The sequence below is a fragment of the Amborella trichopoda genome, chromosome 6 (assembly GCF_054954075.1).
Source record: "Amborella trichopoda isolate Santa Cruz 75 chromosome 6, AtrichopodaSantaCruz75HAP2 v2.0, whole genome shotgun sequence".
NCBI classification, from domain to species: Eukaryota; Viridiplantae; Streptophyta; class Magnoliopsida; order Amborellales; family Amborellaceae; genus Amborella; species Amborella trichopoda.
In genome coordinates this window covers 14391526-14410246 of record NC_142341.1, presented here as the reverse complement: position 1 = coordinate 14410246, position 18721 = coordinate 14391526, and the positions used below count along the sequence as shown (strand labels likewise).

General features: G+C 39.0%; 1 protein-coding gene across 1 annotated transcript; it reads left to right on the top strand.

Moving 5' to 3' along the window:
* The first annotated feature begins 352 nt into the window (after window positions 1–352).
* On the top strand, window positions 353–14122 carry LOC105420961 (GRIP/coiled-coil protein). The gene is made up of 4 exons (XM_011626647.3): window positions 353–488; window positions 643–806; window positions 13675–13747; window positions 13834–14122. Exons 2-3 carry the CDS (start codon window positions 666–668, stop codon window positions 13741–13743), a joined length of 210 nt encoding a protein of 69 aa, XP_011624949.1. The 5' UTR covers window positions 353–488; window positions 643–665; the 3' UTR covers window positions 13744–13747; window positions 13834–14122.
* Window positions 14123–18721: the final 4599 nt, after the last annotated feature.

The following is an 18721-nucleotide window of genomic DNA, read 5'->3' as shown; positions in this document are numbered from 1 at the left end:
CATTTGGAAAAAGGTGCAGTTTGTATAGAGTTGAGGCTCTAAACAATCAAAGTAGAACACACCTTCAAATAATGTTGAGAAATGTGGTTCAATACTAAAAATCGTTTTTATAGCTTTAAAATATATTTTCATCTCTAATTATAAAATTTAAAGTTTGAATAATAGTGTAGATCAAACGGATCTATGAAAACTTGAAAATATTGAAAATTGACGATAAAAACCGCATTACAAGAAGCTCTATTTTCAATACTTGAAATCAAAATTTTTTTTTCGCATGTCCTTGCATCTTATGTCGATTTGAGGATATTTGGCCTCTTAAGGTGAAAGTTTTGAGGTGCGCTCTAATATGATTGTTTAAGGCCTCAGCTCTATATAAATTTTTTTCCTTTGAATCACTGCCCATCTGTCTCTCTCTAAAATTCCTTGTTCTCTCTGGCCATCTGTCTCTCTCTCTATCCCGCCGCCCACAGATCTTTCTCTCTTCTCTGGTAAGCGCATGCCAGCAACTACATTTAACCGCTCTAAATATCTACAAATTGATGGAATTCATGGGATTATCCCCATCTGATTAGATTTAGGTTCCATTTGCCCGCCCCCAATTCATGGAGATTTAGTTCTTGTATGCCTTTTCTGAATCATCAGGTTTTTATTTTGGAGGGATAGCAATGCGCAGGAGAGCTGAACCCTATGGAGAGTCTCTGCTAACTAAGGCGGTGAAAGCAGTTTTCGCATTTGTTAAATTGGCGGAGTTCGAAATTCTCTTTGTTCTCTTCTTTCTCATCGCCTATATCATCTTCAAAGATCTAGTAAGTTATCCGTATTGCCTTTGAAATCAGTTTACAATGATGGAATTAATTCTCTGGTTATGGAGTTTCTTGCTTTTATTTCTATGTATTTACATTTGATTTCTCTGGTTATGAAATTTCTTCCTTTTATTTCTATGTATTTGGTTTTAGTGGGAGCTGGTTGTGAGTATTTTCAAGTGTCTTGCGTTTTTCTTTTTTTGATAGTTATGATTTTTTGCTAATGATTTCCCAATGTAATTTTTTGTCCATGGATTAAACATATATATTTTATTGGTTATTGTAAAGTTTAATGAATCTATTGATGAATTACTGGAGAGATACCCTTGTACTATGAGTAATAGTTGCAAACTAATGTTTGAAATGACATCAAATTTCTTTATGTCCAGTGAGGAGTTGTTAAGTTCAACCTGGTTACTATTTTTTCAGATGTGGTTAGAACTCGAATTGCTTGTTGACTATTGGGACTCTGAATATACTTAAAACATGAGTTGAAATGTGTTTTTCATCGCAGCAATGCTTGAATTTCTTTGGAGATTTTGGAAAAATTTGGGTTTTTTTGGAAACCTCTGAAAGGACTATTAAACATTGATTGGTTTCTAATACACGTGGATATCACCTGGATATGCTTTGGGGTTCCGGCTTTTGTCTGATCTTCATGGGATTGAGTCTCCTTTTGGAACATGGGAAGGATTGGGCTTCAATTTTACTGATATTAGTTTCTTGTTTGTTAAGGAGAGGATTGGGTTTCCATTTTGATAGGTACGAATAACTGTTGGGTACTTCGCTCATGAGTAACTGTGAACGGGGGACTCATGTAAAGAGTTCGTTGTTGAGAAATTTATGCATTTTCTCTTTGTAAGAAGGTGGCCCCTCGAAGTGGTTTCTCAGTTCCGATAAGTCCATCTTATTGGCTGTAAGTCTCTCTTTTAGGGATGTATTTTAGTGTTATCGTTCCACATAATTGATAGCGTCTTTCTTCTCTTGTGCTACTTATCTTAGTTTTGTCATTTTTCAAAAGATCCTTTTTCTTTTTCTTTTTTTTTTTGGACAAGGTTACATAAGAACCCTGCTACTACTGTCTTGACCCAAGCCCGATTCCTGTTTTTAAAAAGATTATTTTAATAGTTCTAGTGATATCTCTTAATTATAGAATTTCGGGTTCTATGTATGGTGTTGTTTAAATGTATTACCTTGATAGAGCACCCGCATTGGAAATGCTCTCGATAGGCTTTATGTTACCTATGCCTGTCACATCAAAGATTAGGGATTAGATACTTATGGTGTTTTTCAATAATCAGAAAGAAGATAATCGTGGTGTTTCACTTTCCATGACTCTTGTTGAGTTTAGTTGCATCCATGAATAGTTAGGGAAGAAAGAGAAAAGTTCAAGAGAAAGCAAACTCATACAAGATTCCATGATTAAGAAAAGACTGATGTACAGTAAAGAGATGGTGAGGGAGAACGCTTGAGAATGATTTAGTGTCTTAACTGCTCCACCAGGGCCTATCCAATAATTCAATTCCTTTAGTCTTTGTCAATGTAATTCAAAGAAGCCACTTTGGCAAATCAAAAAGGTTCTATTGCTATAACTAGTTTCATCCTTTCTCGCCCTTTCCTGCAATTATCACTGGGAAGATCTTTTCTCAGTCGTTTATCAGATAGTTTTCCTCCTGCTACTAGGTTGGGTTTTCATTGACTTGATGGAGATGACTTAGGCAAGTTATTGATTGACATGGAATGGTTATTTTGTTCAATTGAGTGCCTGACATAAGCTCGACCTGGCAATCTTGAAAATAATGCCATAATATAATCATTTGATAAGGGTTTTGGGCCTTTAACTTAGCCGTGCTTTAGTCATGTTTTGTGCATTCTACCGGATCGTAACCAATTTGTTTATTCTGTTACCATATTTTATTGAACTACATAGGCCATGAATTCAAACTCAATTTGAAAGGTCGGCCAATCAAAGAATGGACATACTGAAAATGCCAAGTTCAGAAGCAATTGGCCTTGCCTGATGTCAAGGGGACAAACTATTGCCACAATATTGGACAAGTAAGCCTCATCTTAGTGAAGCTCCCATGGCCTAAATTACTTGAGATTCTGCAGTACCACCAATTGCCCCAAATCAGATATCTATCACTGAATAGGATACAACAATTGCTAACCTGATGGAAGCAATGCCATACTTTATTAATGGGGAGGACATTCAGAGATTATGGTTGATGAGAAACCTTCATGTTGTGATGAGGATCAAATGGGACTATCATTTCATTGTTGGAGCATTTGGATGCCTAAGAGAAACAATTCTGCAAAATTTGTGGCTTTAATAGATCGCTGCTGTGAGAGATCTCGCAATTTTTAGTTTCTTGAATTGCTGATGTTTTTGTTTAGGATTTCGGAAAGGAGCAAATGCTTTTTCGAAGTTCACATTTCCTCGTATCTTTGCTAGAAGGTCTCAAGGTTTTTGGATGCTGGTGGATGTGGTTTTGTGGATCTTTATGGCATTTTGGAAAGTGTGGAACCTTGCTATCTTGATTGTTTTTTTCTGGGTTCAATTATCTGAGTAACCATGCCTTAGAGCCATTATCATATTGCCTTTGGGTTCATAAATTTGGCTATCTCAAGAAATAAATGAGACACGTGGTTTGATGGAACACTTGATGTACTGCAGATGCCTTAAGGTGTGCTCTTCCTTCCACAGTTCTAGTGCCATTGATTAGATTATCCCTCTCTTACTTCTTGTTCTTCTCCACGAGTCCCTGGAGCTCAATTGGATGCCATGACTTAGCCTATCTTATACTGAATCTAACCTGTTGTCAAGAAAGAATGGTTCTAGTGCTACTGTTTCTGCCTCCGGGTCTACTTCAAGAAGCTTTTGACTCTCTAGTGTTGCAACCTGGCAAGTACTTCGTGCTATTTAAGCATCTACTTGGGAAGTATACCGTCTTATCCATCATGTTTAATAATAGATTTTGGTGCCTCAAAATTCATTTACTAGATAATTGCTGGTTTCCTGTTTCACAATTATCCCTTCTCAAGTAACCGACTTTTATGCATTTGATTGTATTATTTCTCTTTGACTTCACCAAAAACAAAATCTACATCCTATTCATTTGTAAATCTCTTGCATTTATGTTTTTTTCTTTTTTTTGTTTCAAGATGTCACCAAATGTTGTTTCAATTGTCTATTGATTGATTAAACCAATACTGTTCTGCCTCTCCATGATGTTTTCTTTCTCCCAATAATTCACTTTGTACTGATGGTTTGAAGTTTTCCATCTCTGCCTTAAAACCAGTTGCATGAATGCGTGAGACTACAAATTTGTCAATACAAAAATGTACAAACTGAACCATATGATGTATTTCCACTGTGTGGTCCTGTTTGCCGCAAAGAGTGCTTTGAAGTCTTCACAGGTAAATGCGAATGAATAAGCATAGCTTTCATGCAGTCGACCATGGTGTTTACTTGTAAAGTATGAGCTCCGGAAAGTTCTTTATTCTGCTCAACCCAAACTGACACTAGAATGGCCAGAACAGTTATTTGCCATAGTAATAGGGATGAAGTTCTGAAGCGGGGGGCAGCCAGCATCTAAATGGGCTATCCAAGGATATAGGGGTTACCCATTGCCATTCAAAGTGTTCTAGGAAGTATTCAAAATGTTTTAGGAAGTAATATCGGGATGCTTGAGAGTGTGGCCTTTATGAGAGTCATACAGCATCCCAGGGACACGAATCAGCATTTCCAGGAAGCCAATGTCCTCTCATATTTCTCAACTATATTATCCATTGGGCTTTCTTGGGTTTTTCTTTGCAAAGAGGAAGGCTCAAGTACTTGTTTGGCAATGTGTCAGTGCTGATCCCATCCAGTGTGCTAGGGCCTCTAGATCACCTCCTTGCAAGGCCAAATCCTTATTAATTTTGGGCATGTTTGCTTAGAGGGCATTTGTGATATCAAAGCACCTAAGGAACAGCCAGGGGGTGTCGATTTGCGGAATTGGGCAGCACAAAGCACCAAAGTATCATCCTCGTTCTGTAGTTGGACATGCAAGGTTTTGAGCTGTACTGAACCCCAAAAAGCATACACTCTTGAGATGGACCTTCTGAAACCATAAGCGAAGATGGTGAATTGGAAGTGCGCGAAGGGTTCGCCTTGGTGTTAACCCCTTGAAGATTGAAGAAATTATGCAGGCTACCATTAATAAGAATTGAGAATAGGCAATAAAGTTTTTTGTAGTGTTTCAACCTGGATGCTGATTGGGAGAGGCTACAAAGTTTAGATGGTTCCTTCAATACTAGTGTTATTTGGCTTCCCTGTCCTCTAAGCTCTCCAGGATTCTCAATCTAGTTTAACCCAACATGTGTGACATTGTGGTTTGGGTAGTCCTTGTTTTCAATATCCTCAATTCTTTTTGAGGACTGATCAGGTAGAACTCTCTTCTGGTTGATCTATTTTAGATCCCAGGCTAACACCGTTCATTGAATGGATGGCAATTGTTGAAGGCAGTGTTACCTACCACTTCAGTCATGTCATGTTCTGGTGGGTCTCACTCTCTCCATCACTGACCATTCATTAGGTAGAACCGGTTCTTACTGATCATTTCTCTTCTTGTTCTTCCGGCATACTTGCCATCTTGGACTTCAAGAATATTAGAACTGGAATGTCAGTTTTAAGATGGCAAAAAGTCTACTGTACCCTTCTATTTCATCTGGTAACAAAAATATTACTTGGTCTAACTCAATTATTGTGATGCTTGCAGGCCTTCTTCAGTAAGTTCAAAGCTGGCTTGCTTTATTTTAACTTTTGTTTTCTGATTTTTCTCGATTCACTGGGGTCCAGTTTCCAGTTGATGAAACACACTTGCGCACATCCACAGACACACACACTCATATGAACTTCATGAAACATGATTTGAATCATTAAAAACTTTTGTTGTGTTTCATAAATTGATCTGGACTGAGTGGGGAGAATGCGTTGAGGTTTAGGTTTTATTATGTCAGTGATTTAAATGGTTTCATGAAACTTGTATAGTGCTGTCGTCCAATTGTATATTGCATTGCCTGGGGGAATCTGACACCATAAACCATTTGACACTGACACTTCTAGCAATGTGTAGGCAAGTTAGCGTGAGTGCTCTCACTCCATACTCAAGGCAAGTTAGGCAAGATGCATATAGAGAAGGCTGTGATCAGATGGATTGGTCCTTCCTCAGCTTTGGAGCAAGATGTTGGATGGCAGCCTGCTTTGTGCTTCTCAATGGTCATTGGCTTCTTTGGTGGTTTTTAAGGGGAGATGATCCTCTCACCCTTTTTACTCGCATAGTGATTGGCAGCCAGTTTAGGATCAATGCTAGGTTTTAGAATGGCATTCAGTTCGTCGATGCATGTCAACTTTTGGAAAACAGAACAAGAAATTAGCACCCTGACTTGGTTCCCAACTGTTCTTATAGGCATATTACAGTATTAGAATCTTTGATATGGTCAACTTCGCACTTAGATTTAGATGATATGCACTAGGGTTTTAGTAAGACTGCTACAACCAGTGTTTTAGATCTCAGCGGACTCTAACTCAGCTTTGCCCGAGTCACTTGCTCTAGGGTGCAGAGCCCAAAACCCCTGGACTTCCACTTGGTGGGAACCGGGGATTGGGGTCTGGTGGTTTTGTACATAATCTATAAAATTTGAGCAGTACTAGGGCAAGTCGCTGCAGTATTCGCATACCGTTCTTTTTTCATTTTAAAGGGGAGCGGAAATGTGGCCACTTTTAATTTTCCATTGTGATCCTAGAGCTCCTAGAAAACCAGTGATCCTAGAGTTCCTAGAGAACCAGATTTGAGCTCAAATATCATCCATAGACTCATGTTGGCATGATTTATCCACTAGATGGATCAGAGTTTAGGGGGGAAAAAAAATCAAATTCCCCACCATCTTCAACTACTTCAAAAAAAAAAACACAAATTTGATGAATTTGAGAGATGTAAGATTCTGACCTAAGTCTTGAAAGCTTACAATTTCTTTGGTATAGATGGTTGATCTTCGATGAAGTGTGATCCCTAAGCCTATTCATCTAACCATAGGCTTATTTCCCCAAACAACAAATGTTTGGATTTATTTATTTATTTATTTTTTGAATATGATGACATGTAAAGAGTTTGTACAAGTTACAAAAAATAGGTTACCCACATCTTGGGAGCTCTATACAAACAGCACCGAGATAGTGGTTATTTTCAAAAAAATGCTATACAAGCATAGGTGTATGAAATCGGGGATAAGTGTTGCCGCACAAAAAAAAAAAAAAAAACCTTAGTCTTCCACCTGGGCAGCACCTTCTTTAGCGAATCTATATGCCTGCAAAGAAGCACCCATGAGCTCTGTATATGCCTGCAAATGTCGAAGATTTTGTCAAACACAGGTATGAGTCACCATGGAGGGGCGGCCTCGCTTAAGGCCCAAGAAATTACATTGTTGGACTTGCCTTCCACGACCAAAATTGTGCTCCAAGAAGGATTGAAATTTTTGAGACCTTCCAATAGAATGAGAGCTTCCGTCGTGGTTAAATCAGCTCGGCCCATGGGAAGGGCAAAGGAGAAGAGGGGAGTGCCTTCATGATTTCTATGCCGCTGATGCCCACCAGACCAGGTTGCCAAGGGAGCAACTGTCAAAATTGAGTTTGCTTTAGTCGTGTTCCAGGGGTCGCTAGAGAGAGGCACGGGGAATGCAACGAGGCCTAAAGAGGAGTATGGTTTGCCAGCTGAGAAGAAAGTCCGAGGTAGATAGGAGCTTGAATCTACTGTGGTTGGTGGCTCAGAAAATCATCGTGGATTTAATGTTCTCCTTTTGGGCCAGAGGTGGTGTTGATTGTCCCTGGAAAATCCTTTGATTGCGCTCTTTCCATATGGTCCACAAGGTAGCAGCAACAGAGGCCTTCCACGTTTTGGTCAATGGAGGAATTGTATCTTTTGAGAAAGATGGGTTACGGACTCAGGGGTTACCTAAGTCCAATTAAATTGGCGAAGAAGGTCTTTCCACAGTTGGCGAGCGATGCTGCAGTGGATGAAGATGTGTGAGTTGGTTTGCTCATCAGCCATGCACATGCCTCTCTTTTGGAGTTGGCGACTATTAAGGCTCTCTCCACCAGGGCAATCCAATTAAAGACTTGGATTTTTGGGGGTGATGCAAGGAAGAAAATAATAAATAAAAAAATGCTGATAACAAATAAAAGATGGGTGATTATATCCTCTCTCAGACTGCAAGGGAGTCCACCCCAAATATCTCTTTGCAAGATCAAAGAAAACTCTTTCTTTACTTTGATTCACTTTCGCTACAAAGAAAGGATCTCTTCCCTTTAAATACAAACTTAAAAGGAAATAAATAAAAATAAATAAATAAAAGCCCAATAAAACTCTCTCTCTCCCCCACATTTTTCTCCCCAAGTCTCCCTCCCTCTCATGTAAATCCCATGAATATGGGAGATTCATTTTAACTCCCCCTTATCTCTCTTGTAACCACCCATATCTATTTTCCTTTCTTAAAATAAAGTAAACATTCCAATATCTATCTTCCAATTTTAAAATAAAGTAAACTTTCCAATTTTACCCGTGAATGAAATCTCTACAACCATAAAAGTTAAGAATAACCCTAGAGGAATTTGAAAACAAGAATAATCCTAAAATCTAAATAGAGTAAAATAAAAAAATAAAAAAATTGGAAAAAGCTCGACCTCGAGCTTGTTGAACTTAAATCTTTCAAAGGCCTTCTCAAAGGTTGATGATGCAGTCCTAATATTCTTTTGGATACTTTTTCTTCTTCAAATAAATAATTGATCCAACACAATTTGTAGTACAACTCTGAGATACCAAACTCTGGAATCCCAAACTAAATCTTGAATTTTCCTCAGGCTCACAAGGTTGGATTTCACATATCGCAACCAACGTATCTTCTTCCTCATAATTGATTTTCGAAATTTCTCATGCATTTGGGTTATTGACATCATCTTTCACATCAAGATCTACCATATCACGCTTTTGTTCCTCTTGTTGCAATATTCTAACAAGTAGATCTTGTAGACTTTTTAGTATTTTCTCACATTTTTTATCCAATCGCTCAAATATTTGATCCCATTGATCGATACACTCCATAATACAATCGCTCTAATCTACTGGCCTGATCAACCTACTTTGATATCAACTAATGTATGAAAGAAATTATTAAATAAAAAAATAAATATATAAAATAAAAGATGAGAGAGTATACTCTCTCTCTGGGTCTGCAAGGGTGTTCACCCCAACAATCTCTTCACAAGATCAAAGAAAATTCTTTCTTCTCTTTATTCACTATTTCTGCAAAGAAAGGACCTCTTTCCTTTAAATATAAACTTAACAAGAAATCTTTCTTTTAAATACAAACTTAAAAAGAGATAAATAAAAAATCAATAAACCTCTCTCTCTACCCAACATTTCTCTCTCTCTCTCATGTAAATCCCATAAATATGGGAGATTGCTTCAACTCCCTCTCATCTCTCTTGTAACCAACCTGATCTCTCTTCTTATCTTAAAATAAAATAAACTTTCCAATTTTACCCTTGACATCTATACAAATATACAAGTAAAAGATAACCCTAAAGGAATCTGAAAGCGCAAATAATCCTAAAATCTAAAAGTAGTAAATAAAAATTAAAAAACCCACTACATTAGTGGGGATAAAGAAAACCAGGTTTTACAACCATAGACTGGGGTGGGGAGGAGGAGGCCCGCTGTGAGTCAAGTTTTTGGTGGAAAGAGGAGACCGAGAAGACTGCAGAGGGAGCAGGGATCCAAATCATTTTGTCCTTACCCCTGGGTGGGAAGAATGGATGAAAGCTCAAGGAAAGAGTGGACCTCGTTGTCTGGAGTTGTCTGCGGAAGCTAGAATTCCATGAGTGGGAATGGCCATGAAGTTCGAAAAGGTTTACAACAGTGGTGTTGGGGGCTCTGGCAAGGTGAAAGAGATTAGGGAAACGGTCCCTTAAGGGGGTGTGCCTGACCCAAAGGTCGACCAGAATGAATTCTATCCCCAGCTCGAGGATGGTAGTGTCTGTGGGATTTGATGGGGTCTAGGCTGCGAAGGATCGATCTCTAAGCCCCAGAGGAAGAGCAGTTGGCTCTATTGGAAGTCACCCAAGAGGAGCTGTCAAGACCGTACTTGTGGCGAAGTACCTGTTACCAAAGATGGCCTTCCTGAGTTGCTAGGCGCCACCACCATTTGCCAAGCAAGGCCAAATTGTTTGTTTGTAGGTTACGGATCCCCAGTCGACCTAGAGCCTTAGGTTTGCAACCTGTGTGCCAAGAAATAAGGTGATACTTCTTGAAAATTCTTGACCAAGGGAAATTGTGCATTAGTTGTTCGATCTGATGAGCCATAGAGGCAGGCATGTGAAAGAGAGACATTAGGAATATGGGGACATTTGAAAGCATAACCTTGATCAGGGTGATTTGGCCCATTGAGGAAAGGAACCTCCCATTCCATGCCACCATTTGCAGGCAAATTTGTTAATGATGTGACTCCATTGGCTAAGTTGAGGTTTGCTAGAATAGAGTGGTATGCTGAGATATGTAGATGGTAGAGAGTCTACCTCGCATCCCCACCTATTAGTGAAACCTTGGGTGGTTTGTGGGTCTAGGGCTATGCCAATCATCTTTGATTTGGCCATGTTGACCTTAAAGCCAGTTGCCAGTTGAAAGCATTTAAGGAAAAGGAGTAAGGAATAGAACTGTTGCATCGATGCACCACAAAAGTGGTGGGTGTCATCAGTGTATTGAAGCTGGGAAATGGTAGGCAGTGCTACTGATCTTGAAACCCTCAAGCTCACCATGTTGATACATCCTGGCTATAGATCTGCTGAATACCTCAGCTACAATTGCAGAGGGGAAGGGGTAGAAAGAGTCTCCTTGCCGAAGGCCCTTGGACGAGGAGAAGAAACCCCTCGGAGAGCCATTAATGAGGACAGAGAAGAAAGGATGTCAAATGCAACCAATCACTGAAGCCCATTCTAAGGAAGGTTTCCTCTAAGACAAATCTATCCACATGGCCCTAAGCTCTCTCCTAGTTCAATTTGATGATGAGACCAAGGGATTTGGAGGTGGAACTGGAATGGATGCATTCATGTGCAACAAGGCCTCTATCTAAAATCTGACATTCTTTGACAAAAGCTTCTTGGTGGGGTGAAATGATCCACTGCAAGACTTCCTTGAGTCTTGAGGCCAAGACATTGGCCAAGATTTTTTAAGATCTGTTGATCAGATTGATTGGTCTGAAGTCTTTTTCAGCCCCTTCCACCATAGGGATGAGGGCTATGAACATGGCGTTCATGCCTTTGTGAATCACACCTTTGTCATGGAAGTCCTCAAGAAAGGATATAATGTATGTGCGTAATAGTTCCTAGAATTGTTTGAAGAGGGCCATGGGGAAGCTGTCAGGACCTGGGGCTCGATCTTATCCGAGCTTGTTTGTGGCTTTGACGATCTCGTCCTCAATGAAAGGTCGTCCCAACCAAAGGGCCTAGTCCAAGGTGATAGAGGAAGGATAAATCGGCCATTCTAGGAGTAGGTTTGATCGGTGCCTAAAAGAGTTGTTTGAAGAAGTCTGTGATGGCACTCTTGGTTCTCTATGGTTGGTCGAGAACAAGGTCTTGAACCTTAATTTGGGTAATGGTGTTGTCCCTTCTTCTGCAGTTGGTTGTTATGTGGAAGAAAGCCGTGTTCAAGTCCCCTTGTTTTAACCACTTGGCACTGGACCATTGGGTGTCCAATAAATCTCTGCCTTCCTGAGCGTACAGTGAAAGTGTGATTTGAGTTGGGTTCTGAGAAGGAGCTTATTGGGGCTAAGGGGCCGGGCCTCCTCATTGAGATGTAACTCGTGAATGGAATGCAGGAGCCTAGTTTTCTTTAAATTTAAAATTCCCCGGGAGCTGTCTATTCCAGGCTCTGATAGAGTCTCGGAGAAGCTAGAGTTTCCTTTGGAGACGGAAACCTGACCAGCCATTGACTCGGTGAGAGGATGCCCACCAGGAGGAGATCAGAGAAGGTAGGCCTGGCTCTTCAAGCCATGTCAGTTCACACCTGAAAGGTTTAGTTACACCAGAAGCAGGCAGGGTATAGAGAAGGAGAGGCTTATGATCCAAAGTGGGTCTAGGGACAGTTGAGATATGGGTGCCGGGGAATGTGGAGTACCACTCAGGACTACAGAGGTAGCGATCAAGCTTAGATAAAGAGAGAGGAGGTAGAGTTGTTCATCCAAGTGAAAGAGGCTCCTTCGGTCGAAATGTCGTTGAGCTCATTGTGGGAGATGAAGTCAGAGAAGTCTACCATGGCTTGGGACACTCTGGAGTTGGAGTTCCTCTCAAAAGACCATCTAGTAACATTGAAGTCCCTGCCAAGGCACCATCTGGAGGGGGCAAAGAGGCAACGTCATCTAATTCCTCCCACAGAGTGGAGGAGATCTTTGTGTAGAATCTGTTAGGACTGCTTTAAAAGTTGGGTATCACCATTTCAATTGTGCTTATCTCTACAGCAATGAAACTGAGCAAGCTCTTTCTGCGGCTTTCAATGGAGCAATCCCTGGTCTGAAGAGAATGGATGTTTTCTTGACTTCTAAACTTTATTGCACAACTAATGCTCATTGAAGGATCGAGAATTCAGTTAGGGTTTCTTTGAAGAGTATCGGAACTTCAAATTTGTATTTGGTTCATTGGCCTGAAAGTTCAGCAATAGGAGATGCAACGGCAGTTTTCACAGCATTTAAAATGTCGTATACGATGGGGTAGTCATTACGATACTTAAAGTACCATAATGCTAGGGCTTCACGGTAGTACTGGGCTTCATGGTAGTATGACTACCATGAAGGCTATTTTGGTAAAAAAAAAGAAGAAGCCAAAATTGAGGAAAGGGTGTCGACGAAGTTTACTAAAGTTGATGGTTTTTTTTCCAATTAGACGAAAATAAACGTACATTTCTGATAATTTCCCTTCTTTGTTCCCTGAAATAGTTCAGGTTCATGCAAATCATCAAAGGGAAAAAACTCCAGTTCATTAAGGGCATTTTTGTGTTCCCTTCACAAATGATCTGAGTATTAAGCCATGGGGTTAGCATGGATAATACCGTTTCTATACATCTCCTTGGACGCTAGTCACCTGCCTGCAAGGAATGCCTGGAGTTCGCCAGTGGGCAGACACAAAGTGCCTTCGGCCACTTAGTACCTCTAACATGCCTTGACATGACACTATGGGGAGTGTGCCAGAAGCAAACATATGGCATGGAGTCTTGCAAAATGTGGATGTACCCATTTGTAGTACACTAAATGGTATTTAGGAACCTGTGATTTTTGCCGAGACATACATATTGCAGGATCTTTTTTTTTTTTTGGAACAAAATACATATTGCATGGTATTATGCTCAATAAAATCAGAATAATCACAAAAGAGGAAAATAACTGCTCGACAGTTGGAGGTACTAATCAGAAATATGAGACTTTCAAGTTTTGCCCATAAGCTTGTGTCATTTTACATTGGATAGTGTGGTGCAGCACTTAAAGTTTCAAGCCTAGTCATTGCGCTTAGTGCTAGAATATTGCCTGAACAAAACAATTATATTATTACGATTGTAAAACCGTTTTACATATCTGACAATCAATACCCCTCTGAAGACACTATCGTTCTCCAATTATAGTTTTGCTTGGTTTTTTAGTACAATCCCAGCCACCATTATGACATGTCTCTCCTCTGTCTGCAAATGGCTATATATCCCCAATTCTCATGTAAAGGCTCTTACCAGGATTGAGTTCTATTCGTTCTATGTTCTTTTTGTGATGGACCCATTGTTGAATCATATTGCAGACATCAAGGCCTGAATACAATCAAATCTTTGTGCCAAAGCCCAGTGGAGATGATTTCTGGCCATTCTAAAGAGGCAATCTCTCTCTCTCTCTCTCTCTCTCTCTCTCTCTCTCATGTGGTTGACTTTCGACTTACAAAGTGAATATGTTTGTTCTACAGAAAACATTGGAGCTTCCTGAGGCATACTGGAGTATAAAGATGATTGGAATACAGGTTCATAATTGCAAACTTTTCTACAAAGTGAACTTGTTTTGCAGAAAATACTGTAGCTTCCTGAGGCTTGACTGGGAGTACAAAGATGTTTGTATTAGTGGTCGATGGTAGTAGTGGTTCATAATTGCATAATCTTTTGGGATTTTTGTTATGTAATTATGTACACCACGTGCCTGAGACAATTTATTGGTTTCCAAATGCCATTCTCTCTCTTTCTTTGGGTTTTTTTAGCAAAGCTATCGGAAATGCATGTCTTATTTTTCCCATTATCGAAAACAATTTTGGAGCTTCTTGTGGCTTTTCATACAAACAAGTACCCTGGAGCTCCACCATAAAAAAGTGAAATAAGTGTATTTTTAAACCAAGGATTAATGGAAAATTGTAAGCCAACTCAGAATAGTTGGGATAAAGTTCAGATGATAATAATGATCAATAGAAAACCATACTTGTTTAGGTCATCAACAACCAAGCAAGATGAACAATGGCGGAGAGAGTGGAAACCATAAGAATATGGCAAGATCCCAATTGCGGGACCCATCTTCTCCATCCACCTATTGATTGGACGGCAATCGCTCGTGTGGCCCAAAGTCAAGTGGTCAATTACAAGAAAATCGGTCTGTTTTCCCCACACTTGGTTCATTACAAAAACTCTTTAAGTGATTTTTATAGAAAAGTATACAATAAGTTTATTTAATTTTGGTACAAGGATATTAATATCAGCTTTAGTTATTGGACATATATTCAAGTGACTGGTTGCTTACTATTGATTATATTTGAAAAAAAAGTTTTTGAACTTTGTAACGTATTTCAAGTTGTTGAACTTAGCATCTAAAGCTAAGGGTAATTGTAGCCTTCCACTAAAGATAACTAGTTGTATAATATGCAGCCCCTTTTTCATAACCTAGTGGATTATAGCATAGGAATATTTACCTTTCAAAACCTATTGTGTACGATCACATGGTTTTCTTTTCCCCTTTGGTTTTGTTCTAGTGATATTAAAATGTAGCTTTGGGTCATGCAAGTTGGGTATTTAAATTGGTGGCTCCTTTTAAATTTCTCTAAATTCTAGGGCTAAGTTTGGACGTCAAATAAAATGAGCCTCGTGGCTCAAAAAAGTTGCAACTTTATCAAATACAAGTTGGAAAAAATATGGAACTATTTTTATACTGCTGCAAATTTGTTTTGGTGCCATAAAGATTATCGTTTTTCTTCTATGGTATCTCACTCCCTACAGAGAGTTTGAGAAGCCATTGATTCTGATTCTGATTCTTAAGTGAATAACGGTCATGAAAAACACAAATAAAATTAGTAGTGAGAGATGGATCCAAGAGATCTACGTCGCTTTTTAGAATTAAGGATAGCAGCTTTAAAGATAGTAGCCATGGAGAAACAAATAAGGTGGAGAGCGATTTAGAGAGAGAGAGAGAAAGAGAAGGTGAAATCGAGCAGGAAGCCATGCAAGTGCATGGGAGTTTTATAGAGAAGATGGGGCAAATAGGCAGTTGAGATTATTGACCCATCTAAGGTACCTCTAATAGAGAAGAACGTGCAAAAGCTTGTGCGAGTGTTGGATGTGTCTTGCATCCCAAGTCGCATAGGATTATTTTTTGGGATTGGTTTTAGGTCTCCTAGTTTAAAGGGACTTTTTGGTTTCTTAATTTTGTGGGAGATTCTTTCATATTTTGGGGAAAGACAATCCTTACTTTTAGGAATTTATATTTCCCATATGAAAAACTCATTAAAAGGAGTGAGTTTATGGAATAAGCTTTTTTACTGTAAATAGGAAGATAAGATAAAGAGTCATACACTTAAGTCTCTTTTGGATTTCCTTCTTTCTCTATAAATAGCATGTAGAGAGAGAGAAGGTTAAGGTGTCAAGAGTCATTGGCTTCTGTATAGAAAGAGAAACCTAGGGTATAGAGAGAGAGAAAATGTACAGAGGCTAATGAGAGACTTGGTTTATATCTTTGGTTCTCTCGGTTAAAGGCTTTCTTATACTCTTTTCTTTCTATTTCTCAGTGAAAAAAAATCAATTGTCTTTGCTCGTGGATGTAGTAACAATTGTAATGAATCACACTAAAATTTTTAGTGTTCTTTTTGGCATTATTTCTTTCATTTTTTTTTTCCTGATTGTTGTTTAATTGTTGTGTTTTTCTCACTATTTACTTTTCAAAAAATCAACCTGTCAGATTTTAGAGCTTTCACACATGGTATTAAAGTGGATAATTTGGTATGAGAATAATGGTTGTGCACTCGGTTAAAGAAAAGCACAAAACAAAATATGCAAGTGTTTTATTTAAGGTAGAAAAATATGATGATAAGCAAAATATCTTTCAGAATGAATGACCAAGGGATTTATTTGGTAAAAAAGTTAAAAATCATAAAGTTATCTGATGGATATTGACATGGTCAATGTGAGAAAGTGATGAGCAAAATCACCATTGGATAAAAATCCTTCCACAATTAGGGTTAAAATTGGATAAAGAAAAATGAAATCTAATAAGATTAGGACATTTAGATATATCTTTTAGGTTTTAAGATATATGTGACATTTTTAAGATTTATATCCGGTATGAGATTGATAACGTATATACATGGAATGAGATAAAGGAATATGTATCCTAATTGGGTTACAATATAGGAAAGGTGGCTTCCCTTGAAGAGAGAGGTAAGAACCTTATATAAAGAGAAGTGAGCTTCTTATAAAGAGAAACTCTGCAATCTAAATATGTTGATTCTTATATGGAAGTAGTTCCACGGGAGATTTTGGGAGATAGTTCATTATAGTGAGAGAAAGTCTTAGTTGCTCTCAAGATTAATTTCTGGGTAGTGGTTTAATTATGGAATACAGATGGGAGATTTGATGGATAATGTCGGTCAGGACAACTGGTCTAAATGAGTTATTTGATTAGGTCTTGTCGAGGGTTAGGAAGTTTTCTCTGTGTCCCAAAATATGCCATGTAACCCTCATTAGTATAGTGGATTTTAGTTTGTCATGTCCAAGGACATAACGCCTCTAGGGCGAGCCACATAAATCTATGTTCTTATAGTGTGTGTGTGTGTGTTCTGCCTTTTTTTCTCATGCTCGTATTATGGTACGTACTCATTGATTTTGTTCTTAATTAGTGAAATACATATTCGTGATGGGATCTAACTTTCAGGGTTCTTGTTTCCACATCTAAGTGGATTCTTGAATCCTAAAAAAAAGATAAGGGGTTGCTTTTTTGTTACTCTATGTTGGGTTATGTGGCCTCAAAGCCCTGAAATCATATAAAATTATGACTATAGTGATATTATACTTCATTGGGAGTGTGGTCCATGGGGGATCAGAGTTCATGCTTTCGTAGTGCATGTTGACCGGTGTTCAAAATAACGAGTAGAGCCAATAAGTCGGTCATGGCCCGACCAAATTAGTTAGTCCGACTCCAACTGCGATTTAGTCGGTCGATTAGTGCTGAGTTTATACTGCAAAATGAAATGGGAGTAAAAAATCCCAAAAAAATAGAAAAAAATTGTAAAAATATTTCAATTTTATATGTATTTTTTTATATTGTCACACAAAATAAGCAAAACAAAAAAAAATATTATAGGCATAATTGGATTCAGAGAAAATTTTTAGGCGCCTGAAGCAGTACTTTTTCAATAAATTAGTAATTGAAGGAGATTACACATTACACAATAGTAAAAAAAAAGCACTGCTAAAAAATATTAAGATCGACGATGGGATTCAGGATTTTCTTGAGTTTCACTATCAGGGTTGACAAGGGAAAAAATTGCCATGAAGTGGAGTCTGTAGGGCAGCAGCAGTACCTCCTTGTCAAGTAGGAATATTACTTTGTGAAGTCCCTAGGCCATAGTCACCTAGACTTTGAAACTGCTTATGCTCCTGACCTCCTTGGCCTGTGTTTTGCCCCTCATTGTTGTTCTAAATAATTAACCTACGGCGCTCGCGACCTATGCATCTCTGTCCAGGGGTGTAGCTGTTGTGCCTGGCTCTCTCGACTTCTTCCCAAACTAAACTAAGTACATCTTCTTCTGTTGTGGAGTTCCTAGTACCTTGCGAGACCTCACATTGTACAACTGTTGGTTCATGCCAATCATCTCGTATTTTCCCATCATCATCGTCGTCATCATCATCGATGCCCTCATCGTCTTCCTCCATGACTTCTGCGGCTTCCGCCACATTCCCCTCATCAGTTGCTATAAAAGATCGTAGAGGCCCGCAAAAATCTTGCACTGTAACAGTGCATAAATCTACCAATCCATACAACAAGTCACTAATTAGTGCACAAATCAGCCGATAAGTGCTAATTTGTACAATAAATTGGTTGATTAGCACATTGAATGAAAATTGCCCAATACAAACCTATGGAATCAGGCAAACTCAAGATCGGCCGAGGATCGACTCCAAGTTAATCGGTCGATTTTTCAAAAATGAAAAATCGACGGACTTTTTTGGTGCTGTAAGCCTGGGAGTGGAGTCCAAAACCCTTTAGCCTTGAGAATATGGCACAACTATAGAGGGTTAGTTGGGTTAGCCTCGTTAAGGTCTAAGAGATGCCCAAGGTAATTGGCCGAGGAGAATGTTGGTCTCGAAGGTGATATTGGTGGCTTGTAAGGGCAAGGGCCTCAAAATTACTATTGCAAGGCAAGTCAATATGATAACAACGTCTATTGGATGTGACCTGTTGGGTCAAGGCATACAAATGCTGAAGAGAGGTCCCCCTACACCATTATGCAAATGTGCAGATGTATATACGGGATATGACTTGTACCTAGGGAGCAAGTCATATCCCAAGTTGACTCAACTGTGTCTATACTGCTGTTGACTCAC

Coding starts and splice junctions, on each gene's coding strand:
- LOC105420961 (XM_011626647.3), top strand. CDS start 666: ATGCGCAGGAGAGCTGAACCCTATGGAGAGTCTCTGCTAACTAAGGCG. Junction 807..13,674: donor ATATCATCTTCAAAGATCTA/GTAAGTTATCCG, acceptor ATCATATTGCAG/ACATCAAGGCCTGAATACAA.